The following is a 27,500-nucleotide window of genomic DNA, read 5'->3' as shown; positions in this document are numbered from 1 at the left end:
CAATAATACAGTAACTCTGCATAATCACATCGTAACTTAGTGTAAACTCCCAGGTATTCACTAAAGTGACCGCAGTGTGAATACACAGCAAATCAGACACTAAGTGGACAATGTTACCGATATAATTGGATAGTTAATTGATCGCATTTTTTTCTGTTTGATTAAATACATTTTAAAAAAAAACAAAAAAAACGCATTGAATCAGTTCGAGTGAAAACATAAGGTTTTAATATTAAAAATCATACACTCGTTTTTATAAAACCGCACAAAGGGACTTCGAAACTAAATTTAATATAATAAACCGATATTAAAATTTTAACTTTTGCAGTCTGGTTGATCTGTTAAATTAAAAAAAAAAAAAAAAAAAAAGTTTAACAATTATTTAAAAAATATATATTTCTAAAAGGTATATATTAAAATACTTTGTTACATTTAAAAAATAAAATAAAACGCGAAACGCTGTAACTTGATCCTGTGCTTAGAATATTTTACAAAAATAAAATATAAAAAAAAAAATAATATTAGTTTGCGAACGCTGCTAATTTTTTCAAACTATATATATATATATTTAAATATTTTAAATATAATAGGCATTTTAACAAGCTTTACTCGTGGATAATTGTATTATTTCAAATCAAGACTACTTCAATTATCGCAGCGATGAGGTTAAAAAAGGGGCGATCGTTTATTTTTTAAACAATTATTTAATTAAAAACGAGCGGTAGTAATTTTCACGTATTTTACACCGGCGTTACTTTCCCTCCCTTACATTTTCCGACCACTTTCATTCAAACCTGTCTGCATTTTCCTTTTAAATAAATTCGACCATTTCTCCCGACACGTCCCATCGGCCGCGAACTGATAAGAAAAAAAAAAAAAAATTTTACATTTATTTTTCAAACCAAACCTCCTGGTATTTTTTTTTCATTTTTCTCCGCTCGCTCGTCTCTTCCTCCGCCGGTATAACCCGGTCCGGTCCGGTTTCGATCAGTTTTTTTACCTAAATAAATTCTTTCATTTTTTTTTTTTTTCGGACGGTTCGCTGAAACACATTTTTTTTCTGGGCTTGTTCCTCCACGCCATCTTGCATTCCAAACATTCCAGGGGCGGAGGCGGGGATTCCGGGAGCGGCGCTCTCATTGGCCGACGCTACCGTGAGGGGGCCCCCGATTGGCTGCGTGTTTTTCTGAATATTCTAATGAGGCTGCGGGCGCCGATTGGGGGTGAGAACTATCACGGCACGCCCCTTCCCCATCCCGGGCGTTGATTGGACAATTCCGTACCCGCTTCGCTTCTATTCAATTTGAATTGGTTGATTTTTTATTTTTTTTTTCCACAGTTGGATGTGATTGGTCAGAATGCAACCTGCTGCGTAGCTGGTCCTCTACACTGATTGGTCAGAATTGGACTTACTTTAAACAGCGTTGTTAATAGTTTTGTGCCACTTGAAGACTACTTTGTAATTTTTTGTAATTTTTTTTTTTTTAACTGACCTTTATCTACCCGTTAATTTTAATTTTGTGTTTAACTGCATTGTTTTCGTTTCTCTCGCAAACAATATGATTCCTTCTATTTGGTGTCTGTGTTAGTTTAATAGTTGGGGCCATTTTAGATTCCATGAGCTGCAAATTCTTGTTTTCTGCTCCATCTGTACAATTAATACAAGCGGATCAACCTGTCATGTAATGGGAGTCTCATTTGCATCCCCGATTCATCAGTCCTACTTACCACCCTGTAGGAATTCTGTGCATCTTAAGTTTTCAGACGTCTGTTTGATTTTCACATATTTTTGGCACCCTTTCTATTTCACTTTTAGTGGCATTCTCAGGACACTGAAAACAAAAAGTGTGTTCGGACACATCATCCCCAAAAACCAAACGCCTGCAGAGTGGTTCAGTGCACTTTCTGTGAAGAATCGCTGTTCAACTCATGTCAATAACTGCAGGAGAATATAACTTTGCAGTATATTTTAGTAACAATTAAATCGCTACAGATGTTTATCTAATCTTAAAACAAGTGAAAACGCACGTGGGACACGAAAAAATAAAATCTGCATCTTCAGTTTTTAAGTTTGATTCCTCTTTTAAACCATAAATATTTGTGAAAAAGAAGTTCCAGCAAACATATCTAATCTAAATCACGCTAATTATAAAGGCTGGTGTTATTATTATTATTATTATTATTATTATTATTATTATTATTATTATTATTATTATTTATTTCTTAGCAGACGCCCTTATCCAGGGCGACTTACAATCGTAAGCAAATACATTTCAAGTATCACAGTACAAGTAATACAATAAGAGCAAGAAATACAATAACTTTTGTTCAAGCAAAGTACAAGTGTGACAAACCACAATTCAATAATACAGCAGATAATAGTGACTCTGAAGTACAGGATTAAATGCAGTAAAATAGGGGGCAGATAAGAGCAAGTAAAGCACATTTACATGAAGGGTGATAGTGTCCCAGGATACAAACAGAGGAGTTCTACAGGTGCTCTTTGAAGAGGTGAGTCTTAAGGAGGCGCCGGAATGTGGTCAGGGACTGGGCAGTCCTGACATCTGTAGGAAGGTCATTCCACCTCTGCGGAGCAAGGGTGGAGAAGGAGCGGGCTCTGGAGGCAGGGGAGCATAGAGGAGGTAGAGCCAGTCTTCTAGTGCAGGCGGAGCGGAGAGGTCGAGTGGGGGTGTAGGGAGAGATGAGGGTCTGGAGGTAGCTGGGTGCAGTCTGGTCAAGGCATCTGTAGGCGAGTACAAGAGTATTATTAGTATTATTGGTTGTATTTGTTAATGGTGTTATACATATTGTGGCATCATTTCTATTGCTATCTTTAAATCTGAATTAATTATAATTAATATTAGTTTATATAAACGTATATTCATAATATCATGCAATGAAAGCGCATTCATGGAGGGGGGAAGGTAATCCTTCATAGCGCCACTAGGTGTCGCGAGTTCCACAGTGCGTTTTTCAATCTGCGCTAAGCATTGTGGGTGTTGTCGTTTTTTTATTTTTTTTAAAATTTCTAATCCAAACGAATACGTAATATTTTACACGCCCTTAAAATGATGGGTATTTCATTTCAGTCTTTTTACATCACAAAAGGCAATACTAATGACCAATAAAATGTGTATTTAAATGCCTAAATAAATAAACATAGACATTTTGTATTTTTTAAGCGTTTCGAGTATTATTATTATTATTATTATTATTATTATTATTATTATTATTATTATTATTATGTGTGGTCCGTGTCGAAACCGCGCTCTCGAATCCTACAGCTCCTGAATCCTGACGTCACCGAATAGAGGCGCGGTAGTTAAATAGCCCCGAATTCTCAGAACAATCAGACTGCTGGGGCTCAGAACTCGAATGTTTAGAACGCTCCACGGCCAATCGGCGGCGAGGGTTCCGAGTCCCCGCCTCCCCTTCCATTCATAAATATAAATAAGAAAGCGTGAGCTCCCGCGCAGGCGCCGTGAGTCGCTTTGCTTTCTTTTTTTTATGCTAAACTACAAAGGGGCGGAAGACAGAGGAAAACGGGATTAAATTCGAGAAATAAAGTCAAATTCTACACCCAAAAATACATTTAAACCCCCCCCCCCCCGGAATATCTGTAAAAGGACGAAGAGAAACAGAATGGCCGAACCTGACAAGCTGAACATCGACTCGATCATTCAGAGATTGCTGGAAGGTAAGAGAACTGAACTGCTCGGGGATTGTAACTAGAAGTTCAAAATGGAGGTGTAAGAAAAGCGTGCTGTGATGTGTGTGTCAGAAAGAGAGGAGCTGCGAGATTGATGGGCGATTGGGAGCACGAGCGAATTTATAATAATAATACAGATCGCTTAATAATGAGATACTACTTGCAAAAAAAAGAAAACAGGGTACACAACGAGTCCATATAACTTATTGTAATAATTGCATTCAGCGGGTTATACGGTTTGAACCCCGGTTACGCCAGTGCTGTAAAATGTAAATACATACGCTGCTTGCAAAGAGATTTAATTTCATCGGCGAGCACAGTGATGCGTATGTATGAAGTCATTCTTTGAAGTTTTTTTTAATGGAATCCAGTTAAATCGTGGAGTGATGAAAATGGGTTAATTTGCAACGAACCAAAAGCAGCGCACTGATCCGCACGAGCTGCGTACTAAACTACCACGCACGTGAATACCAATGCAACGAGCAGGCCAGCTCCAGATAATAAGATGGTCCTGAGCTGCGTGCTGAGGGTGATCTCTACTGCAACGAGCCCCAAATAACTGCTGCTGCTGCCCTCTAGAGGATACCAAGTGCGGGACTAAGTTAGTCGAACCCAAAATGCATTGAACTGAACTATAGTTTACCTATTTTACGTATGCAAACATATTTACATATAGTCTCTCTCTCTCTCTCTCTCTCTCTCTCTCTCTCTCTCTCTCTCTCTCTCTCTCTCTCTCTCTCTCTCTGTACAGTAAATGACAGTGTCGGTGGAGAATGAGTTCTCCTCCTGAATGTTTGTTTGCTACTTGAGAAATCGTTTCTGTGTTTTTGAAGTCGTGGATGATCCTCTGGCGGTTTGTGTTGTACTGAGTTCAGGTTGTGACTCTGTGTTCTCGGTAACTGTGAAGTCTCTCCACCTACACAATGTTTTTATTTAAAGGCCTGTAACTAGGTGTTGATGGCTGATGCTGTTGTGTTGCGGGGGAAGTCTCCGTCGCCGTGGAAACAGAAAGATTGTAACCACTCCTGCAGCGGCTATAATCCCCTCTCCTTTGTAATCCCGAAAATTATTATTATTATTTATTTTTTAGCAGACGCCCTTATCCAGGGCGACTTACAATTGTTACAAGATATCACATTATTTTTACATACAATTCCCCATTTATACAGTTGGGTTTTTACTGGAGCAATCTAGGTAAAGTACCTTGCTCAAGGGTACAACAGCAGTGCCCCCCCACCTGGGATTGAACCCACGACCCTCTGGTCAAGAGTCCAGAGCCCCTAACCACTACTCCACACTGCTGCCCCAAAACATGTTAGAATTAGTAATGCAGTGTAGAGCTGGTGTCAGTTTAGATTTTTGTTTTTTATTTCAATTCCCTTCAATCGATTCCTATTCATTTTACAAAAATTTTTTTTTGCAAACAAATACTGTATTTTATTATTAGTTTATTTAGCAGACGCCTTTATCCAAGGCGACTTACAGAGACTAGGGTGTGTGAACTATGCATCAGCTGCAGAGTCACTTACAACTACGTCTCACCCGAAAGACGGAGCACAAGGAGGTTAAGTGACTTGCTCAGGGTCACACAGTGAGTCACTGGCTGAGATGGGATTTGAACCCGGGACCTCCTGGTTACAAGCCCTTTTCTTTAACCACTGGACCACACAGCCTCCTTACACATTCACTTTTCAGCTTGTAACCTGATGATAAACATGCCATAAAAATGCAGTAGAATTTGGAATTGATTTGGAATTTGGAATTCCAAATCAAGTGCGCTTGGAACGTCCATGAGTGAACCAAACTCCGAGTGAAACCAGGGACTGGATCACACTGCTGCGCAACTGGAGTCTGATTCCCATCCCTGAATGTGTTTGTTTTGTGTGTGAACTAATTGCTAACTCAACACAACCTTACCACACAGCTTGGTTCATTTTGATAGTGTTAGGAAGGCGGTGATGCATGTGAATTCAATGTAAGGGAAAGTAAACAATTAATTCAGCCTTGCTTAAGCTATTGATTTACATGTTTTTAAAACTTATAATAATAATAATAAAATAATAATAAATATATTTTTCATTTAATTCAAATGCTGTTTTACAAGTTCCTGTGTCGCGCTGAAATGTGTCCCCCCGCTCCTCTCTCCCCCGCAGTGAAAGGTTCCCGCCCTGGAAAGAACGTCCAGCTCACGGAGAGCGAGATCCGCGGGCTCTGCCTGAAATCCCGCGAGATCTTCCTCAGCCAGCCAATCCTGCTGGAGCTGGAGGCGCCACTGAAAATTTGCGGTGAGTCACTGAAAAACAGGACTTGTGATTTCAGTTCAAATTTACTGTGTTTTATAATGTCATTAAAAAAAAAAACTGTTTATATATCTCTCTATAGCCAGGGATTTCTTTACCTGATGCATCCTAATAGAGGTCTGTAGCGTTAGTGATACGAGACCACAGCATAAAGAACTACAGCTCCCAGAATCCTCAACTGTTACCGCAGGTGCAGAGGCATGCTGGGAGCTGTAGTCCTATAGCCAGGACTGGACCGATTCACTAATGTTGAATCACGATGCCATCTTTTACATGTATTGTTTGTGGTACAAGACCCCACAGCAGAAATAGTGAATTGTAGTTGAACTACAGCTCCCAGCATCCATTGCTGCTGGTGTGGAGGCATGCTGGGAGCTGTAGTCAGTCGAGGCTATAGCGATTTTTCCCTGTATCGGTCTCCCCGAGTGGGGGAGGGGGTCTCTCTCTTCTCTCCTCTCCTCTCCTCTCCTCTCCTGTATTAACTCCTCCTCTCCTCTCCTCCCTCCCTCTCTCCAGGGGATGTTCACGGGCAGTACTATGACCTCCTGCGTCTCTTTGAGTATGGCGGCTTCCCCCCCGAGAGTAACTACCTGTTCCTGGGGGATTACGTGGACCGCGGGAAGCAGTCCCTGGAAACCATCTGCCTCCTGCTGGCCTACAAGGTGAAGTACCCCGAGAACTTCTTCCTGCTGCGCGGAAACCACGAGTGCGCCTCGATAAACCGGATCTATGGCTTCTATGATGAGTGTGAGTGAGGAGGGGGAGGGGAAGGTGGGGGGGTACGCGCCTCGATAAACCGGATCTACGGCTTCTACGATGAGTGACAGAGGATTGCTCTGTGACCTGTGTCTCTGTCTCCCCCTACAGGCAAGAGGCGGTACAACATCAAGCTGTGGAAGACGTTCACTGACTGCTTCAACTGCCTGCCCATCGCAGCCATCGTCGACGAGAAGATCTTCTGCTGTCACGGAGGTGAGATCCAGCCAGCCATCCCTCCATCTCTCCTCAATCTACCCTCGCCCACTACCTCCCTCCTCTCAATACTTTCATCTCCTCTCCCTTTCTCCTCAATCTCACCTATCTCCTCTCACCCCCTCTCCTCTCGCGCTCTCTCTCTTCTAAATCTACCCCCTCTTCCTCTCTCCTCACCTCCCTCCTCTCAATCCCTCTCTCTTCTTTTCTCTCTCCTAAATCTACCCCCCTCCTTCTCTCTCCTCACCTCCCTCCTCTCAATCCCTCTCTATTCTTTTCTCTCTCCTAAATCTACCCCCCTCCTTCTCTCTCCTCACCTCCCTCCTCTCAATCCCTCTCTATTCTTTTCTCTCTCCTAAATCTACCCCCCTCCTCCTCTCTCCTCACCTCCCTCCTCTCAATCTCTCTCTCTCTCTCTCTCACTCCGCCTCTCACCCCCTCTCTCTCTCCCCTCTCTCCCTCCCCTCTCTCCCAGGTCTCTCTCCTGATCTTCAGTCCATGGAGCAGGTTCGCAGGGTGATGCGCCCCACTGACGTCCCTGATCAGGGGCTCCTGTGTGACCTCCTGTGGGCCGACCCCGATAAGGACGTCCTGGGCTGGGGGGAGAACGACCGGGGCGTCTCCTTCACGTTCGGGGCAGACATCGTGGCCAAATTCCTGCACAAGCACGACATGGACCTGATCTGCAGAGCGCACCAGGTAACGAGGGGTTAACTACGAGCTGCAGGGATGAGAATCGGACTCCTATTGCACATCAGTGTGATCCATTCCAGGTTTTACTACCAGCTTGATCAGCCCCCAGTGTGTCTAGCTAACAAGCTCAGGTGTGTCTTATAATTAAACTCCTAGTGAAACCAGGACTGGATCACACTGCTGTGCAGCGGGAGTCTGATTCCCATCCCTGTGATGATAACCAGCATTATTATTATTATTATTATTATTATTGCCCTGTGTTGCACAGCAGTTTCCCTCTTCCTCTTCCTCTCTCTCTCCTCTCCTCTCCTCCTCTCACACTCCCTCTCCTCTCCTTCTCTCTCACACTCCCTCTTTCCTCTCTCAGGTAGTGAAGGATGGGTACGAGTTCTTTGCTAAGAGGCAGCTGGTCACTCTCCTCTCACACAACCTCTCTCCTCACACTCCCTCTCTCTCACACTCCCTCTCTCCTCTCCTCTCTCAGGTAGTGGAGGATGGGTACGAGTTCTTTGCCAAGAGGCAGCTGGTCACTCTCTCCTCTCACACAACCTCTCTCCTCACACTCCCTCTCCTCCTCTCTCACACTCCCTCTCTCCTCTCTCAGGTAGTGGAGGATGGGTACGAGTTCTTTGCTAAGAGGCAGCTGGTCTCTCTCTCCTCTCACACAACCTCTCTCCTCACACTCCCTCTCCTCCTCTCCTCACACTCCCTCTCTCCTCTCCTCTCTCAGGTAGTGGAGGATGGGTACGAGTTCTTTGCTAAGAGGCAGCTGGTCACTCTCTCCTCTCACACAACCTCTCTCCTCACACTCCCTCTCCTCCTCTCTCACACTCCCTCTCTCCTCTCCTCTCTCAGGTAGTGGAGGATGGGTACGAGTTCTTTGCTAAGAGGCAGCTGGTCACTCTCTCCTCTCACACAACCTCTCTCCTCACACTCCCTCTCCTCCTCTCTCACACTCCCTCTCTCCTCTCCTCTCTCAGGTAGTGGAGGATGGGTACGAGTTCTTTGCTAAGAGGCAGCTGGTCTCTCTCTCCTCTCACACAACCTCTCTCCTCACACTCCCTCTCCTCCTCTCTCACACTCCCTCTCTCCTCTCCTCTCTCAGGTAGTGGAGGATGGGTACGAGTTCTTTGCTAAGAGGCAGCTGGTCACTCTCTCCTCTCACACAACCTCTCTCCTCACACTCCCTCTCCTCCTCTCTCACACTCCCTCTCTCCTCTCCTCTCTCAGGTAGTGGAGGATGGGTACGAGTTCTTTGCTAAGAGGCAGCTGGTCACTCTCCTCTCACACAACCTCTCTCCTCACACTCCCTCTCTCTCACACTCCCTCTCTCCTCTCCTCTCTCAGGTAGTGGAGGATGGGTACGAGTTCTTTGCCAAGAGGCAGCTGGTCACTCTCTCCTCTCACACAACCTCTCTCCTCACACTCCCTCTCCTCCTCTCTCACACTCCCTCTCTCCTCTCCTCTCTCAGGTAGTGGAGGATGGGTACGAGTTCTTTGCCAAGAGGCAGCTGGTCACTCTCTCCTCTCACACAACCTCTCTCCTCACACTCCCTCTCCTCCTCTCTCACACTCCCTCTCTCCTCTCCTCTCTCAGGTAGTGGAAGATGGGTACGAGTTCTTTGCTAAGAGGCAGCTGGTCACTCTCTCCTCTCACACAACCTCTCTCCTCACACTCCCTCTCCTCCTCTCTCACACTCCCTCTCTCCTCTCCTCTCTCAGGTAGTGGAGGATGGGTACGAGTTCTTTGCTAAGAGGCAGCTGGTCACTCTGTTCTCTGCTCCTAATTACTGCGGGGAGTTTGATAATGCTGGCTCCATGATGAGCATCGACGAGACCCTCATGTGTTCATTCCAGGTGAGGAACCGTCGTGGGCCGGTCTGTCTGTCTGAGTTCTAGATGTAAATATATACATATTGCAAATTCAATATGCTGCTAAGTCTCTAATGATATATTTCAGTGATATGTTTGTGATGATGTACACTGTATCTCTCTCTCTCTCTCTCTCTCTCTCTCTCTCTCGTCTCTCCTCTCAGATCCTCAAACCCGCAGATAAGAAGCTCTTCTCTTACGGAGGAGGGGGGGCGATGGGCTCGGGCAGGCCGGTGACCCCGCCCAGAAATTCAGCAAAATCAAAACCCAAAAAATAACCCCCCCCCCCCCCCAATACAACAAAACCATCTGGCATAGCAAGCAATAACTTGCAAGGAGGACCGCGCAATTGGATAATACTGAACGCATCACAGAGCCCCGCCCACTATCACCACCACCACCACCACAACCAATCGGAGACTTTGGTAGCTGCTGTTGCCGGGTAGAACATGTTTCAAAATGTGTTCGTTTTTCCGTCCTCCTCTCTCCCACCAATTGGAAGAGCTGCTAGCTGCTGTTGCCGGGTAGAAAAAATAAAAAACCACCAATAGCAGCGCTGGGGATAACGTGAGCACCTCGGGAATCAAATACTGTAAAAAAAAAAAAAAAAAAAGTTAAAATAATTTATAATAAATAGGATGTAAAAATAATAATTTGTAATGCTGGATGATGTAAATTTTATGGCAGACAAGTTTTAGTGAGAATTATTTTTAATATAGTCTGAAATCAGCCATTATTATTATTATTATTATTATTATTATTATTATTATTTTTTAATTGTTAATAATTTGACTGCAGAGATTCAGCTTTTTTAAAAAAGGCAACCTTTCCCAAACCTCCTGAAAAATGAATTTATAAATATCTATTTAAAACTAACATATTTCCTTTTCCTGTAACCCTAGTTTTAATGTTTATTTTTTAAGATTAACGAGACTAGATTTCGTTAGTGTTTTATTGGAATTTTTCGTGGATAATGAGACCTCACCTTTTTGAGTCGTTCTTAAATTTTTTTCCCCAATTTTTTTACAGACTTTATTGTAGCAACAACATGTATTTTCTTTTTTTGACAAAGACTTGAAGAAAACTGTTTTTATTCCTGTTTTAATTTTACATTTGATTTTTTCTTTGTGCTGAGAGAATGTGTCTGTGTGTTACAATCCAAAATGACATGGCTACTGAATAAAAACTTTATACAATCTACCTTATTATTATTATTATTATTATTATTATTATTGAGGCTGTGTGGTCCAGTGGTTAAGGAAAAGGGCTTGTAACCAGGAGGTCCCCGGTTCAAATCCCACCTCAGCCACTGACTCATTGTGTGACCCTGAGCAAGTCACTTCACCTCCTTGTGCTCCGTCTTTCGGTGAGACGTAGTTGTAAGTGACTCTGCAGCTGATGCATAGTTCACACACCCTAGTCTCTGTAAGTCGCCTTGGATAAAGGCGTCTGCTAAATAAACAAGTAATAATAATAATTATTATTATTATATGGTTGAAATTGCCAGAGAGGATACAGTGTAGGCCAAAAGTTCACCCTCTGCATATAATGATCTAAATGATGTTTTATATAGTGTTGTTTTTTCTTTAACTAGATTTGCCCAATTTCACCAACACAATAAAAACATGTTCACCCTGTTGACAGTGCTATGGCAGGTGAATCCGTCCCCTGGTATCCCTATTGACAGTGCTATGGCAGGTGAATCCGTCTCCTGGTATCCCTATTGACAGTGCTATGGCAGGTGAATCCATCCTGTGCTATTGACAGTGCTATGGCAGGTGAATCCGTCCTGTGCTATTGACAGTGCTATGGCAGGTGAATCCATCCTGTGCTATTGACAGTGCTATGGCAGGTGAATCAGTCCCGTGCTGTGCTATTGACAGTGCTATGGCAGGTGAATCAGTCCCGTGCTGTGCTATTGACAGTGCTATGGCAGGTGAATCAGTCCCCTGGTATCCCTATTGACAGTGCTATGGCAGGTGAATCCGTCCCCTGGTATCCCTATTGACAGTGCTGTGGCAGGTGAATCCGTCCCCTGGTATCCCTATTGACAGTGCTGTGGCAGGTGAATCCGTCCCCTGGTATCCCTATTGACAGTGCTATGGCAGGTGAATCCGTCCCCTGGTATCCCTATTGACAGTGCTGTGGCAGGTGAATCCGTCCCCTGGTATCCCTATTGACAGTGCTGTGGCAGGTGAATCCGTCCCCTGGTATCCCTATTGACAGTGCTGTGGCAGGTGAATCCGTCCCCTGGTATCCCTATTGACAGTGCTATGGCAGGTTTTTAATTTAAATATATCCAAGCATGAAAAGGTGCTTTTGTAATGTTATTTAGTTTTATTCATTTCATTTATTTACTTAAAAACATCTTCATGAAAACGTTTAATACAATATCAACAAAAATAGGTTTGCACGGTGTCCAGTCTCCCCAGTTTGGGTTCTGGGAGGCCTTTTCTTTGTAGGCACTGAAAGTACGGTCGACTGGTAAACCACTTATATATATATATATAATTATTAATGTAACGTGTGTGTGTGAATGGAAAACAGGCACATTTATGTTTATTAAAATAAAAGTCGTAAGATTTTGGAGGAACAGAAACACATTCAGTACTGATTTCTCACTTTCTGATTTTTTATTTTTTTTTTAAAACCCATCTGTATTACGAAACAAAAAATACAAATACATTTATATATAAAAGAAAAACAAAATGTAACATTTTAAAAACCAAAATAAAATCTGACATTATTATTATTATTATTATGATGATGCCAGTAGTGTCATATTTTTCATCTGCTTATTAGTTTGAAAATAACTGATTTTTAAAAAGGGAGGGGCCAGTGATCATGTTAATAAAGCTAATAAGAGGTGAGAGAATGGATTTTAAAGATGGTCAGCGCTCCTTTAAAGAGATGGGCCAGTGATCATGTTAATAAAGCTAATAAGAGGTGAGAGAATGGATTTAAAGATGGTCAGCGCTCCTTTAAAGGGAGGGGCCGGTGATCATGTTAATAAAGCTAATAAGAGGTTAGAGAATGGATTTTAAAGAAGTCTTGGGTGGTCGCATTATTAAGCAGGCGGGCGATATTTTGCAATATTAAGTACCGTTTTGTACAGAGTGACTAAGGGACACTATCTGGTATGACGAGAATTAGCATGCAAACTGAGGTACAGGTATTTTAATGGGGCGCATTATTTGGCAGGCACAGGGGTAATATTTGGCTGATTTTTGTAGGAGCGAGCAGATACTAATTTCAGTAATCATATTGTACCGTATCGAAAATAAAAACACATTAAAATTTAAACAAATTAAATAAAAAAAATATATAATAAACATGAAAATAAAACAAGATAGGGTGTTCTAGCAGCATCTTAATGTGTCTGTCAGCGTCTGCGTGCGTGTCTCTGCACATGCTACACACTGAACAGTACAGAAAGCCATCTTAGTAGAGAGGGGGAGCGAAAGGGAGAGGAAATAGCTTTACAATTATTAGCATCATCAGTTGTATATTTTCTTTAAATAATAAAGTTTCATGAAATGAAAAAAAAATAATACAAATTTAAAACGAAACGCACACAATGGCCTTTCTCTCCTCCTGTGGGTCTTCGGTCCTTTCCTCCTTCTCTCCATCCATGCAGCTTCAGTCTCGTCAGAGCAAAGGGTAAAAGCTAGCATCTCTCTCTCTCTCTCTCTCTCTCTCTCTCTCTCTCTCTCTCTCTCTCTCGGAATATTTTTAAAATTGAAATACCAAAAGAAACTTATTCAATTCAAATGACAAATGTTTCCACGAGATTCAATGGAAGACACTGAGAGAGACTTCTAGCGGAAACGTTTGTCGTAGGATTTATTCAGCGCTATCGAGTTTTTAGTTGTTAAATGTAAAAATAAAAAAATGAAGCACTCTCAGTTGATACAAACATCCCTCCCTCTCTCATCCCCCTCTTCCTCTCAGAAGAAAGAGTATTGATTATCGACCGCTCTCGTTCTCACACTCTCTCTCTCCTCCGATTCAGAGGGGGGGGGGGGGGGCCAGCTGTCTGAGTGTCACTCCCCCCTCCCCCTCCCTCTCCTCACACTCCTCCCCCTCTCCCTCGCTCCCCCTCTCTCTCTCCCTCTCCTCCCCTTCTCTCTCCCTCTCTCTCTCGCGCTCCCTCTCTCTCTCCTGGGATGGACTGGGCAGGGGGGGTCGTGGGGGCGGGAGAGGGGGGATTGGGGGAGGGGGTGGAGGTAGGGAGGCGGGGCTATGACATCGGCTGGTCAAGTCTGGAAAACAACAAGATGAAAAACAGAAGGTTTAATTGGAAAGAGAAGCTGAACTGAACACAGCGTACCTGCGAAACTCATTTCAGTGCATGTTTCCATGGATACAGGGGGGCTGCTAAAACAGACGAGCTAGTCTCTCTCTCACAGACTCTATGGTAGCCAGTCTCTCTCTCACAGACACTCTATGGTAGCTAGTCTCTCTCTCACAGACTCTATGGTAGCCAGTCTCTCTCTCACAGACACTCTATGGTAGCCAGTCTCTCTCTCTCTCTCACAGACACTCTATGGTAGCTAGTCTCTCCCTCACAGACTCTATGGTAGCCAGTCTCTCTCTCTCTCTCTCACTCTATGGCAGCCTGGGCTCACTTACACACAGTCAGAGATGGATGGGGGTTGATGGAGATTCGGGGTGGCGTGGGGTGATGACATCACACACTGCTGACCGGCTGCCTGACCTGTCCCGGCCTGTGGAGATGACCCAACGACAAAACAACAAACAGCCAATCAGAGCCCAGAACACGGGGGGAGGGGCAAAACTCTACAGACCTGAAGCACACTGAAGCCATACAGGGGCCATGCTGGGTGAGGGCAAAGCATCAGTGAAGGGGCCACAGAGGACAAGGGCAAAAATCAATAGACTCAATGCACAGTGAAGCCACCCGGCAGCCATGTTGGTTGAGGTAAGTCACATTCAGCAAAGGCAGCAATGTCTAAAGCGGAGGCAAATCCGGAGCCTTTAGGAGCCATACTGAATTGGGGAACAAACTATAACTTCAAAAGCCAAGCTGAAGCTATGAGCCGGCCACATTGAGTTGGGGCGATATGGGACCATGAAGAGTGTGATGGGTGGGGTGGGGTGGGGAGGGGTGGGCGTGGGTGTGTCTCTCACCGTGCTGCCGATTGGCCGAGACCACGAAGCTGATGAGCGTGACGTCACTGGCCCCGCCCGACTCCAGCGGGATCGGATGGACTCTGAAATGTTCCAGCATGTCGAAGATCGACTGGAACCAGAGGTGCTGCACCCGGCACTGTCCATCCTCATTGAGAGAGAGACGCAGGTGCTGAGAGAGAGGACACAAGAGCATGAGAAAGCTTACAAAACGAGAGGAGGCCCCATTCAGCCCATCTTGCTCGTTTGGTTGTTAGTAGCTGATTGATCCCAGAATCTCATCAAGCAGCTTCTTGAAGGATCCCAGGGTGTCAGCTTCAACAACATTAGAGAGAGAGAGAGAGAGAGAGAGTGTGAGAGAGAGGGGGAGAGAGAGGGGGAGGGAGAGAGACTTTGAGAGGGGTGAGAGGGAAGGGGGAGAGGGAGAGAGTGTGAGAGAGGGGGAGAGAGAGCGAGTGTCACAGAGATATTACATTGCAGTGTATATGAAGTATATTGCAATGCAGTGTATATGAAGTATATTGCACTGCAGTGTACAGTACATGCAGTGTATCTGCACTGACCTTTGCCTTGCCCTGGAAGTTGAAGGTCAGCACGTACTCTCCTCTTCGAGTCTCACTCTGCCTCACCAGGAACACGCCATGGCTGCCCGTGCCCCCTGCCAGGCACAGCTGGGCAGCCTTCAACCGCGACAGCGTCCCGTGGAACCAGGGGCAGTCCGACAGGAGGTGATCCAGCACCTCTGGGGGGTCCGAGAAGAGGAACGGGCCTGGGGGGGAGGGGGAGAGGGTTACGGAGGCGGGAGAGAGAGAGAGAGAGAGAGAGAGAGAGAGAGAGAGAGAGAGAGAGAGAGAGAGAGAGTCTGTGTGATTGACAGCTTACCTGTCCCGTCTGGGCTCTCGCGGAAGGGTGTCACCGCGTTGGCCCCGCCCCCTCCTTGCAGTCGGCTCTCTGATTCGTCGAGGGGGGCCCGGGGGGGCAGCTCGGGGGGGTGCATCTCAGAGTTGGGGCCACCGAGACCCCCATATCCCACTAGAGAGAGAGGAACAGAGGGGAGAGAATATCGTAGAAGTTAATAGGTTGTGTGAAGAGTGGGGGTTGGGCTGGGGGATGGGGTTAGGGTTAGGGTTAGAATTGGGGATGGGGTTGGGGGATGGAGTTGGGGGTTTGGGTTTGGGGTTACAGTTGGGGTTGGGGTTAGGGTTGGGGATGGGTTTGGGTGTTGGGTTTGTGGGTTGGGGTTGGGTTTGGGGTTATAGTTGCGTTTGGGGTTGGAGTTACTCACCCTGTGTTCGGGGGTCGCTGGTCTCCCCGGGGGTGATGGGGAGCTCTCGGCTGGGCAGACTCTCAGAGAGGCACAGAGCGTCCAGTCTGTCATCATGCTCACTGTAACGACAGGTCAGGGGTCATTGCAGGGTCAATGTCAGGTCAACCCTGACCCTAGAGCCCAAAACGCTTGTCTGCTTGACTCAGTTTCTCAACACAAGGTTAATAATATTTATACCTTACTGTATTTCATGATATCCTGCCACTGTGTTATAAATATACAATAAGCGGGACCCTCTCTGACCTGCGAATGATGCACTGCTGAATATCAGCCAGCCAGGACTTCATCTGCAGGGAATCAGCCGTCTCCAAGATATACTCCACTGAGCTCTGCATCTACACCATCAAAACAGAAATAAAACTCCAAAAAATAAGAACAACATAAACAGAGAGAGAGAGAGAGAGAGACGAGAGAGACAAAAGAGACAGAGAGACAGAGAGAGAAAGAGAGAGACGACAGAGATGAGAGAGATGAGAGAGAGACGAGAGAGAGACAGAGAGAGAAAGAGAGAGAGAGACGACAGAGACAACAGAGAGAGAAAGAGAGAGAGACGACAGAGATGAGAGAGATGAGAGAGAGACGAGAGAGAGACAACAGAGATGACAGAGAGAGACGAGAGAGATTGACGAGAGACAGAGAGAGAGACACTCACAGATAGGGATCAGATAAACACACAGACAGTGTCACTCACTTCAGTATGAAGCTGTGGTCTTTATTATTATTATTATTATTATTATTATTATTATTATTATTATTATTATTATTATTATTATTATTATTATTATTATTATTATTACTATTGGGCAGCAGTGTGGAGTAGTGGTTAGGGCTCTGGACTCTTGACCGGAGGGTCGTGGGTTCAATCCCAGGTGGGAGGTGGACACTGCTGCTGTACCCTTGAGCAAGGTACTTTACCTAGATTGCTCCAGTAAAAAGCCAACTGTATAAATGGGTAATTGTATGTAAAAATAATGTGGTATCTTGTAACAATTGTAAGTCGCCCTGGATAAGGGCGTCTGCTAATAAATCAATAATATTATTATTATTATTTTAGTTCCGTAGCGTGTGTAGTTGCTATTCCCCTCCTGAGTGCTAGGGGGCGCTGGCTTCCATGGCACTCACTCACCTTCAGTACGAAGGTGTTCTCCTTGTCTGGCATCTCCAGGGGGGTCGTTGTTCTCGCATCCACGATTGAGGAACAGAAAATGGTGACGCGCGGCTTTGAGGCCTGAGTGAAAATAACGAGAGAGAGGAGGGTGAAAAACACACACACACGCACGCACTCACGCACGCACACACACACACATTACACCCCCTCCCCGCCCTCTCCCCTCTTTCCATCTCTCTCCCCTCTCACTCCCCCCCGACTCCTCTTACCTTTGGAGGGACGAAGAACTCCAGCAGACACCCCTGGGGTCCGAGGGTGGGGATGGGAGACGTAGCCCCTGCCCTGCCATCGCTCCTGAGAATCAGCCGGCACTTCTGCCAGCGAGCCTTGGACCCAGTCTGCCCACCAGAGCCCCCAGTCCGCCCTCCAGAGCTCCCAGTCTGCAGCAGCCCCTCGGCCACCATGTAGCTGATCAGCCCCTCCCTGTGCACGCCGAGGGAAGGGGAGGGTGAAAGGGAGGGGGCGTGCGTGCGAGAGAGCCGCAGTCTCTCAAACCTGTGCGTCCACTTCTCCCTGTCCCGGTCCCAGCTGTTATTCCCGGAGCTCTGCCGCCGTTCCAGCTGCTCTGAGGAGAAGGAGGAGGAGGAGCTGGAGGAGGAGGGCGGGAGGGAGGAGGGGGCGGACAGGGGGAGGGGGAGCCCCTCCTCCACGCTCCCCCCGCTGTAGCTGTAGCTGCCACTCAGCCCTCCTGTTCCCAGCCCCTCCCTCTCCCTCTCCCTCTCCTCCTCCTCTCCTGCAGGAGAGCTGGCCTCGCTGCCAGCGCTCCTCCACTGCAGGATCCCCCTCACGCTGCGGCTCACGCTCCGAAGGGAGAAGCGTTTCCGCAGCTTGGCTTTCCCGGGATTGGAGCTGTTGGCCACGTTCACGTTCGGACTGATGCCGCGCGAAGCCTGCTGGCCACCAGAGGGGGCTAGAGAGGCAGCCCCGGGCCGGTAGGGCGTAGTGACAGAGCTGGGGCCACTAGGGGGAGCCAGAGACACAGCGGCGGCGTTGTTATAGGAGGCGAGGGAGGAGAATGAAACGTCCTCCGAGCTCCGTGACTGGCTGCTGATGGAGATCGGCTGGGCTGGCGGGTGGGGAGGGTCCAGAGGGATGACGTCTAGTTCAGGTGCACCCTGGGATAGCAGGGGTCCTCCTCCTTCAGGGGGCTGCTGGGGGGAGGTGAGGGAGGAGGAGTCTTCCTCGATGGAGCAGCAGGTCTCCACGGAAACGGCATCCCCTCCCCCGAACTCGCCCTGGAAGTGATGCATGAACCTGTCCGCGAAGCGCCTGGAGAAGGCAGAGCCTGCCCCACCAGGCAGGGAGAGGTACTGCGGGTGGTCCTCGAGATAGAGCCTGAAGCGGCGAGCGAACTCCATGGCAGCTGCGTGAGCGTGAATCTCACAGAACTCCTTCCAGCTGGGACAGGGCAGCGACGGGGACGGAGGGGGGGAGGGGCCAGGGCGGCAGCCACTGGGATCCAGGTCATCGTCTGGACTGGAGAAGGCTGTTCCATTCATGGTCTTTCACAAGGAGAGGGGAGGGGGAGAGGGGAGAGGGTCTGTCCTCACGGTGAGTTCTTCTCTCTCGATTCTTTAGGGATGAGCTGCCTGTGAACCACCGTGGTGTCTGAGTGTCTGTGAGAGAGAGGGAGAGAGAGACAGAGGGAGAGAGACAGAGGGAGAGAGAGACAGAGGGAGAGAGAGACAGAGGGAGACGGAGGGAGGGAGCGAGAGATGGAAAGGTTTTAGAGTGATTGTAGTTAGGGCCCTAATCCAATTCTCTTTTAATCAATTCCAAGTCCTTTTACAACACACAAGCTTTATTGAGCAAACATTTACATAACTAGTCTGTGTGTCTGTCTGTCTGTGTGTCTGTCTGTCTGCAGCTTTAATGAAACTAAACTCTTTCCAGAATGTAGTAAACTAACACAGACACCAAGGGATTATATTGTAGTGTCAAACTGAACAGTTGTAAGCACACTGTAACCAAATATTTTTAAGTTTAACTGCTCTTTGTCAAATCACTCGCAAACGTAATTATTTACTGTGTTTTTTTTTCTGTCATTTGAATGATCTTATCTGTAATGTGATATTTTGTATTTTGATATTTTGTAACAACTGTAAGTCTGTTAGGAAATAATAATAATAATAATAATAATAATAATAATAATAATAATAATAATAATAATAATATCACTGACAACAGTACTAGAAGCATCGAATACACGTCACCGAGTGTACTATCTGTGACGTTTTAATCTCAGTAATGACGATTTCACGAGTCTAGTCTCGAGCTACATCACGTGTGGGAGTCGGGTTCGGCATCATATCCGCAGATCACAAACAAATACATCGTTGCAGCAGCGTGGAGTGGTGAGGGCTCTGGACTCTGGACCGGAGGGTCGTGGGTTCAATCCCAGGTGGGGGGGACACTGCTGCTGTACCCTTGAGCAAGGTACTTTACCTAGATTGCTCCAGTAAAAACCCAACTGTATAAATGGGGAATTGTATGTAAAAAATAATGTGATGTCTTGTAACAATTGTAAGTCGCCCTGGATAAGGGCGTCTGCTAAGAAAATAAATAATAATAACCCTTAATTGACCCTCAATATATGATATGAATACTGGTTTAAATTAAGTAAGACAGCCGCTCAGTGATGCCCGCAGAGCGGGTTTCATCCGCTATTTGCAGTGAGAGGACTAATTCTCGCCCAGTCTGACCAGCTCAGAACTTAACGCACCCACTATGTGTGTGAACAGCGCTCTGCTGGTTCAACAATCTGCGATTATATGTTACACATTGGAAATGCTGCGATAGTAGTAGTATTTATTATTATCCCACGGTTTTTAATGAAAAAAAAAAACTATTAAAAAAACTACCACCATCGACTTCAGAATGGTCGAAACCAGTAACATTATTACCTACCTTTTTAACGAGCGCTCGCTGACCCATCCTCCGCAATTTAATAGTTTAAAGCGACGATGCGATACACTCAATATCTGTTAGTGATTTTGGAAAGGCCCTTACTCAATATTATTAGTATTATTATTATTATTATTAGTCGTATTATGATCACGGCCAGTGAAATGTACTTCTGCGCGAGCGGCGCTGAGTTCGGCTCGGCTCGGCCCGACTCGGTTCCACTCGGCTCGGCCCCGCTTACTGTTTCGGGTTTTTTTTTTTTTTTTTTTTTTTTTTTGCCCACTGTTTATTCGGCGAAAAGGTTCCGAGATTTCTCTGAATTATCTATTAATGTCGCTGTGATGATGGATCCGTCGCTCTCTCGCGAGAAGGGGTTGGGTAATTCGGGATTGAATTGGAAAACTTTATTAAACTGGGAAAAATAAATAAATAAAAATAAAAATAAATAAAAACCAGGGTAGGTGGTTTGCTGTTGTTGCTGCTGCTGTTGTCATTTCTACTGTTATATCCCTATTATTCTGCTTTGTAAATACTTTGCACTGTTATACAGCAGCTTTGAGCTCTTTTGTCAAAATATCAACAAGTGACCGCAGTCCCATTGTCAATAATAATTGGGGGACATTTACAGACGCCACAAGAATTGTTTTTGTTTTTCAATCCAAACCCGGCGTGCGGGTTCGCGTCTCTGACGCGCTCGCCCCCCCCTCTTCACCGTGACGTGCGCGCCACCGCAGGTATCAAGTGCGAGGTCTCGCGAGACGTCGGAATTGCCAACAGTCGCGCGCTGAGCAGAGAATCTCGAGACGCGGCGGCGGTTCAGTCAGCAGACAAAAAAAATAAATATAATAAAAATAAAAAATAACGAAGAAAATTTTTTTTTTTTTGAAAAAACGAGCGATTTCAGAACAGATCCTTCTACACGAGTGGTCATTTTTTATGTTTAGTTGTAGAAAAATACGCCTAGGGTTTTAGTATTATTATTTTTTTATTTTCTTTAGCGGACGGGAGGCGATTTTTTTCTTTATTTTATATATATATCTCTCTATATATATATTCTAAAGTTTAATTTCATCTAAAAAGGTTAACGTCCTCCGATGTTGAAGCAACAGCCGAGCGTTGGCGGCCGAAAAGCCGCTAACGGGACCACCGTCACGGCGGGATCGACATCCTCCGCTAGCACCGGGAGCAGCAGCAGCCGGCCGGCCGCTGGAAGGTGAGTTAAAGCCCGCAAAAACATACGGGAAAGTCAACGGCTTCCCGCGGCCTACGTGCCAGTGGGTAGGATGGAGGGCGTGTACTGCGATGTGCAGCTAACCAATTGAAAAGCGGTTGTGTGATGGATATTCGCCTGAGCCAATGTGTGCCCGGGATGGGCTGGTTTTTGTGAGATTGACGTGATTTTGCAATGTGATTGAAAAGCGAGTCAGCCAATGAGAGCGCAAGTTTAAGTTAAATGACAGTTTTTTTCTCCAATCAGTTACCCACGGGGGCGTGTTTTTTGTTTGTTTTAACCTGTTTAGGCCTCTTAATCGCGTTCTGCCGGAGTTGTGTAAATAAGCCGGCATTTTCTTTCTTTGTCTTATATTCGCTTTTTAACTCGTATTTATTCTGTGGCACCGATACAGGGCGTCGAAACAAGTTTAAAAATACATTTAAAAAAATTAAAATAAAAATATGTGATAGTTTTAGTTCGTGGTTGTTAGTGTTGCTTTAGAGAAAATGGCTTTTTCTATACAGTCGAGATCACGGACATTTTATTTGCTCAACAACACAAACCAAAAAAAATTAAAAACCCCAAAAACTTGTAGTTATTTTGTTGATAAAATAATCAATGTTTTAACACGTTCAACCTACATCTAGTATTGAGACTTATCGAACTGTGCTGTTAAAATGTCTCGTTTGTATCGATCTAAAAACCTATTTATTTGTAATCACTTTTTTTAAAGCACACGAAACATTCTCTTAACGTATTGCTCGTCCACGAACACATACCTTTTATTTATTTTAGTTATTTAATAGCTTACGTCTCATACTTTGAATGATTAAATCAGATTTTTTTTTTTTTTCTAACACCGAAAGTCACGTAACACGGAAACGGTTTCTGACACAGCATTTCTGAATCGTAATAGATAACAAGTCCAAGGGCTGTAAACTCGGTTACCGTCATCCGCATACCTACACACTGCGATTTATACATGCCCGCGTTACAAACTCACACGAGCCCTGCTGCTGCTGCTGCTGCACCCAGTCCTGGGGTTCAGAGCTCCCCTCAATGAAGTCTAGTATTATTATTATTAATATTGAAATGATCAGGAGCCAGGAGTTTGAGCAGGGTTACAAACTCACACTAGCCCTGCTGCTGCACCCGGTCCTGGGGTTCAGAGCTCCCCTCAATGAAGTCTAGTATTATTATTATTGAAATGATCAGGAGCCAGGAGTTTGAGCAGGGTTAGAAACTCACACTAGCCCTGCTGCTGCACCCGGTCCTGGGGTTCAGAGCTCCCCTCAATGAAGTCTAGTATTATTATTATTGAAATGATCAGGAGCTAGGAGTTTGAGCAGGGTTAGAAACTCACACTAGCCCTGCTGCTGCACCCGGTCCTGGGGTTCAGAGCTCCCCTCAATGAAGTCTATTATTATTATTAATATTGAAATGATCAGGAGCCAGGAGTTTGAGCAGGGTTAGAAACTCACACGAGCCCTGCTGCTGCTGCACCCAGTCCTGGGGTTCAGAGCTCCCCTCAATGAAGTCTAGTATTATTATTATTAATATTGAAATGATCAGGAGCCAGGAGTTTGAGCAGGGTTACAAACTCACACTAGCCCTGCTGCTGCTGCTGCTGCTGCTGCTGCACCCAGTCCTGGGGTTCAGAACTCCCCTCAATGAAGTATTTCATGTTTGATTTCGAAATGTTACTTTTTTCAATTTGTCAAGTATATGGAAAACTACACAGCGGTGGTATGTAATTCAATATGTTAACATAACATTGAGTGGAGTTCTGGGTGCAGCAGCAGCAGCAGCAGCAGGGCTAGTGTGAGTTTCTAACCCTGCTCAAACTCCTGGCTCCTGATCATTTCAATATTAATAATACTAGACTTCATTGAGGGGAGCTCTGAACCCCAGGACCGGGTGCAGCAGCAGGGATCGTGTGAGTGTAACCAGTTCAGAACAAGCTGAGAATCTCTTCACCCAGCGCTGCACCCAGACCTGTTTATGCATAACGCTGATGGGAGAAAGCTGTGAATTTTCAAATCGACGCTTCCTAAAGAAATTTAAAAAATCAATCACAAAAGCACTTGGACTGATGCCTTCATCAGGAGAGGGGGTGAGGGAGACACACGCTTGTTGAGTGGATGTTACAATGCTGTATTATGTTTATTGCATATTTTGCAGTGGGAATGCAGGTAACGTGTGTTGCTTATATTAATTTCTTTTTTATTTTTCTTCCTAGGGGCAGAAACTCTGGCAAGGGCCCCCCCCAGTCCTCTCCAGTGAGTATTGTAGTGTAATGGCTGAGGATACGGCCCTAATGTTTAATATCTCTGGATGATCTTGTGATTTGCTGCAGTGCTTGATTTACAGCAAAGCCCAACTCTTAACCCCCCAAACTCTAACCTGCACTGTTGTAAACAAGCAAGGGCTTCAACCCATTCACTACCCTAATTCATTTCTTTAGGAAATAAGAATCAGACCACAAGCTTTATTTATCTGATTTTGATATGTTCACATTTACACTTTGGCGGGCTAACAAAATTAGTGCCAGTTATCATAACAGTAGAGTTATGAAGAGAATTTCAATAATAGGTATAGAGCTCTGAACCCCAGGACTGGGTGCAGCAGCAGCAGGGCTAGTGTGAGTTTGTAACCCTGCTCAAACTCCTGGCTCCTGATCATTTCAATAATAGGTATAGAGCTCTGAACCCCAGGACTGGGTGCAGCAGCAGCAGGGCTCGTGTGAGTTTGTAACCCTGCTCAAACTCCTGGCTCCTGATCATTTCAATATTAATAATACTAGACTTCATTGAGGGGAGCTAGTTTAAAATAAAAATAAAATGACAACACTAGCCTGTCCTTCAAGTGAGGACGATGGCACTCGATGGGTTAAACCCGCAGCAGCGCTGCAATGCTCGTTCCTCTGGTTTTCATAGAGAGTACGAGAGAACCACGTTCACCCTCCTGTTAAGAGGTTTCAAGCACAGCTCGAGCACACTGCATTGCACATTATCTAGGTGGAATAAGTTCCCTGACAAACGCCATGTTGATTCCTAGTTTTTTGTGGTATTTCTGTACTAGGTTTCCCAGTAATGTTCTCCTAGTTTATTATTACAGAGTCTGCATGAATTTAGGGGCGATTTCAAAGGGGTTCATGTTTTGATACCTGTATATTTTTAAATGAGGTTTGTGTGTTTTTGTGTTGCCAGGTCTTTGAGGGAGTTTACAACAACTCCAGAATGCTGCACTTTCTTACTGCTGTAGTGGTGAGTGACTGGCTTGCAATGTAATTAATAATACTAACCCTAATCATGTATGTGACGTGGTTTGATCACAAAGACAGTTTTGGTGAGGAGGTCACACTTCTCTAAGGCAGCACACCAGCTATTTCTTAGCAGACACCCTTATCCAGGGCGACTTACAATTGTTACAAGATATCACATTATTTTTACATACAATTCCCCATTTATACAGTTGGGTTTTTACTGGAGCAATCTAGGTAAAGTACCTTGCTGAAGGGTACAGCAGCAGTGCCCCCCCCACCTGGGATTGATCCCACGAACCCCCGGTCAAGAGTCCAGAGCCTTAACCACTACTCCACACCGCTGCCCTAGAAGACATTTCTTCGTCGGAGGCAGTTCCTGCTTTTCAGTTCCAATTCCTGTTTTAAAACCAATTCCTTTTGGAAGGCGTTTGTATTTGAGAGAGGTAGTAAGAATAATAAAAATTGTGATGGTTCAACTGCTTCCATTTTGAAGCCGATTTTTAATTGCCTAGCAGTGACTTAGGATTCAAGTGATTTGTTGCCACTGTTGTGAGAAGCTCGTTTTAACAGAATGCTGCCGATTTTCTTTGCAATTGATACATTTCGATGTGTTGGGATTGATTTTAAGAGATTTGGAAATTGATTTTGAATTTGAGAAAACAGGAATCGACAGCAAACCTTTTTTTATAGCTATGAATAAATATCTACTGCCTTGACTGGAGGCTTCGGTCCTGTCTGCACTGCATCGCTGATGTCGAACCGCACTCAAAACGCTTGAATCAATGCAGCTCGGAGCGTCCACGCTGAAGTATTTAGTGTTTAGTCGGGCTGAATGCTTACAAATCAAAATAGTCTGGTTCCAGTTCCCAGCAGCGGAGTGGACTGTGGCACTGAACACGACGGTATCCCACCATGCACTGCGAGTGCTGTGTTTGTGAAACGTATCGGAAAGCATTTAGGGATATTGGAGGATGCTCCAGGAACGTGGCTCGGTATTACAGCACCCGCACTTCTGAGAAGCCGCACTACGTGGTGCGATGGAACGTAGAGGCGGACTCGACGCTGCCCCCCGAGGTGGTCTGGAGTCCAGTAGTAAACACTGCGTAGTGTGGACACGCATCGGACTGAGCACCTTTTAAGACGGTTTGAAGTTAGTGTGTGGACAGGGCCTGTGTCCCCTAGGAGGAAAGCACTTGAAATGTAGTGTTACTGTCGTTTTTACTGTGGGAACCCGTCTCTGAGGCTCTGTCGGGTGTTCTGTGTATGTCCGTGTGTAATTCCGAGAGAGGAAGGTGGGGAGGCATCCTGATTAATTACCATTGATGCTAGTTTAATTGCATCACCCTCGAAGATAAATGTCTGGTCTGCATCCTCTCCCTCACGAGTCTCCTTCTGTATCTCTCTCTCTCTCTCTCCACCTCTCTCCCTGCCCTCTCTCTCCCCCTTTCTCTCTACCTCTCTCCCCTACCTCTCTCTCTCTCTCTTTCCCCTCTCTCTGCCTCACCCCTCCTTTACCTCTCTCCCCCTCTCTCCCCCCCCCCCTCCTCACAGGGCTCCACGTGTGATGTTAGTGTGAAGAATGGCAGTGTTTACGAGGGGATATTTAAAACTCTCAGCTCCAAGGTAAGAGACCGCTCTGCACTAATAGAAGTTGTATTCAACACCAAAAAAATAAATAATGCAACTGTGCATTCGCCTTGCAAACATTTTGGGTAAGAAATGGTTAGTTATCTTAGTCTACCGGAAGCCATAATAGTAGTGAAGGGAGTATTTCCTGTTAGATTTAGAAATGTCACATTTTTTAATTGGTCAGTTTTTCGTTAAGTATCTGAAAAACTGCTGACCGCTGGTATGTAATTCTGTATGTTAACGTAACATTATTCAGCAGCTTTCATTCGACTTTATGAAGCTAAATTAGTTAATTCTATGGGGGGGTGCCCAACTTTTAAAACAGGTCTAATATCAACCAACGTTCAAACATTTCAGGAAATTAAACAAATGTAACTCTCTGTCTCTCTTTGTCTCTGTCTCTCTCCTCAGTGTGAGCTGGCAGTGGACGCAGTTCACAAGAAGCCCTCTGAGCAGGTCTCTCCGGGGGGGGTGGGGTCGGGGGTGCCCCCCAAGAGAGAGGACATCGTGGACACCATGATCTTCAAACCCACGGACCTGGTCACCATGCACTTCAAAAATGTGGACCTGAACTACGCAGCCAAAGGTACACAGAGATCCTTTCAGTAAACAAAGATTGTTGTGATGGCAGCAGCAGGGCTAGTGTGAGTTTGTAACCCTGCTCAAACTCCTGGCTCCTGATCATTTCAATATTAATAATAATAATACTAGACTTCATTGAGGGGAGCTCTGAACCCCAGGACCCGGTGCAGCAGCAGCAGGGCTAGTGTGAGTTTCTAACCCTGCTCAAACTCCTGCTCCTGATCATTTCAATAATAATAATAGACTTCATTGAGGGAGTTTCAAGCCCTGATTGTCCATTGAAAGATGCCATTCTGATTTTGTGTGTTTTTGTTTTTCTCTCCTTTCCCTCCAGACAAGTTCACAGACTCTGCTATCAGCGGCTCCAAAGTGAACGGGGATCACAAGGAGAAGGTGCTGCAGCGCTGGGAGGGCGGAGACAGCAACGGGGAAAGCTACGACCTGGAGAGTGACGCGGTAAACAACGCTGGAGACGAGATTCCTATTGCACAGCACTGTCACCCATTCCAGGTTTCACTGCCAGCTTGATTAGACCCCAGTGTGACTAGGTGACAAGCTTGGGTGTGTCTTGTGATTTAAACTAGTGAAACCAGGGACTGGACCACACTGCTGTGCAACGGGAGTCTGATTCCCATCCGTCATTCACTACACCCCTTTACAGCGTGGTATTCCCACCCTCGCCCTGCTGTTTATTCCTCTCCCCTTGTTTCCCTGC

The 27,500-nt window shown here is 45.5% G+C and overlaps 3 protein-coding genes across 5 annotated transcripts in view; 2 read left to right on the top strand and 1 right to left on the bottom strand.

Annotated features, from left to right (window-relative positions):
* The first annotated feature begins 2,736 nt into the window (after nucleotides 1-2,736).
* LOC117398175 (serine/threonine-protein phosphatase alpha-2 isoform-like) lies at nucleotides 2,737-10,746 on the top strand. 2 transcript variants are annotated; one of them, XM_033997141.3, is made up of 7 exons: nucleotides 2,737-3,697; nucleotides 5,863-5,994; nucleotides 6,526-6,756; nucleotides 6,877-6,981; nucleotides 7,457-7,680; nucleotides 9,397-9,531; nucleotides 9,711-10,746. In XM_033997141.3, exons 1-7 carry the CDS (start codon nucleotides 3,643-3,645, stop codon nucleotides 9,822-9,824), a joined length of 996 nt encoding a protein of 331 aa, XP_033853032.3. In that variant the 5' UTR covers nucleotides 2,737-3,642; the 3' UTR covers nucleotides 9,825-10,746. The 2 variants fall into 2 exon arrangements, with proteins under 2 accessions (XP_033853032.3, XP_058873019.1); XM_059017036.1 differs by lacking the exons at nucleotides 9,397-9,531; nucleotides 9,711-10,746 and adding an exon at nucleotides 8,405-8,548.
* Nucleotides 10,747-11,965: 1,219 nt separating this feature from the next.
* On the bottom strand, nucleotides 11,966-20,756 carry LOC117398106 (SH2B adapter protein 2-like). 2 transcript variants are annotated; one of them, XM_059017023.1, is made up of 10 exons: nucleotides 20,100-20,752; nucleotides 17,402-18,808; nucleotides 17,151-17,252; nucleotides 16,268-16,359; nucleotides 15,983-16,083; nucleotides 15,580-15,729; nucleotides 15,261-15,466; nucleotides 14,698-14,869; nucleotides 14,179-14,273; nucleotides 13,670-13,808 (listed from the first exon to the last, which is right to left on the bottom strand). In XM_059017023.1, exons 2-9 carry the CDS (start codon nucleotides 18,689-18,691, stop codon nucleotides 14,185-14,187), a joined length of 2,202 nt encoding a protein of 733 aa, XP_058873006.1. In that variant the 5' UTR covers nucleotides 18,692-18,808; nucleotides 20,100-20,752; the 3' UTR covers nucleotides 13,670-13,808; nucleotides 14,179-14,184. The 2 variants fall into 2 exon arrangements, with proteins under 2 accessions (XP_058873005.1, XP_058873006.1); XM_059017022.1 differs by lacking the exon at nucleotides 14,179-14,273 and having other exon boundaries at nucleotides 11,966-13,808; nucleotides 20,100-20,756.
* A 95-nt stretch (nucleotides 20,757-20,851) lies between these two features.
* Nucleotides 20,852-27,500, top strand: part of LOC117424940 (ataxin-2-like protein) — a 16,193-nt gene continuing 9,544 nt past the window's right edge. Inside the window, exons 1-6 of the mRNA XM_059016860.1 lie at nucleotides 20,852-21,309; nucleotides 23,549-23,588; nucleotides 24,519-24,575; nucleotides 26,126-26,197; nucleotides 26,615-26,789; nucleotides 27,120-27,312. Coding sequence (XP_058872843.1) covers nucleotides 21,191-21,309; nucleotides 23,549-23,588; nucleotides 24,519-24,575; nucleotides 26,126-26,197; nucleotides 26,615-26,789; nucleotides 27,120-27,312 — 656 coding nt within the window. The 5' untranslated portion in view covers nucleotides 20,852-21,190. The remainder of the gene's footprint in view (nucleotides 21,310-23,548; nucleotides 23,589-24,518; nucleotides 24,576-26,125; nucleotides 26,198-26,614; nucleotides 26,790-27,119; nucleotides 27,313-27,500) is intronic.

Source organism: Acipenser ruthenus, chromosome 54 (assembly GCF_902713425.1).
Source record: "Acipenser ruthenus chromosome 54, fAciRut3.2 maternal haplotype, whole genome shotgun sequence".
Classification (NCBI taxonomy): Eukaryota; Metazoa; Chordata; class Actinopteri; order Acipenseriformes; family Acipenseridae; genus Acipenser; species Acipenser ruthenus.
The sequence above is the reverse complement of the archived record's forward strand: the minus strand, read 5'-3'. Positions and strand labels throughout refer to the sequence as shown.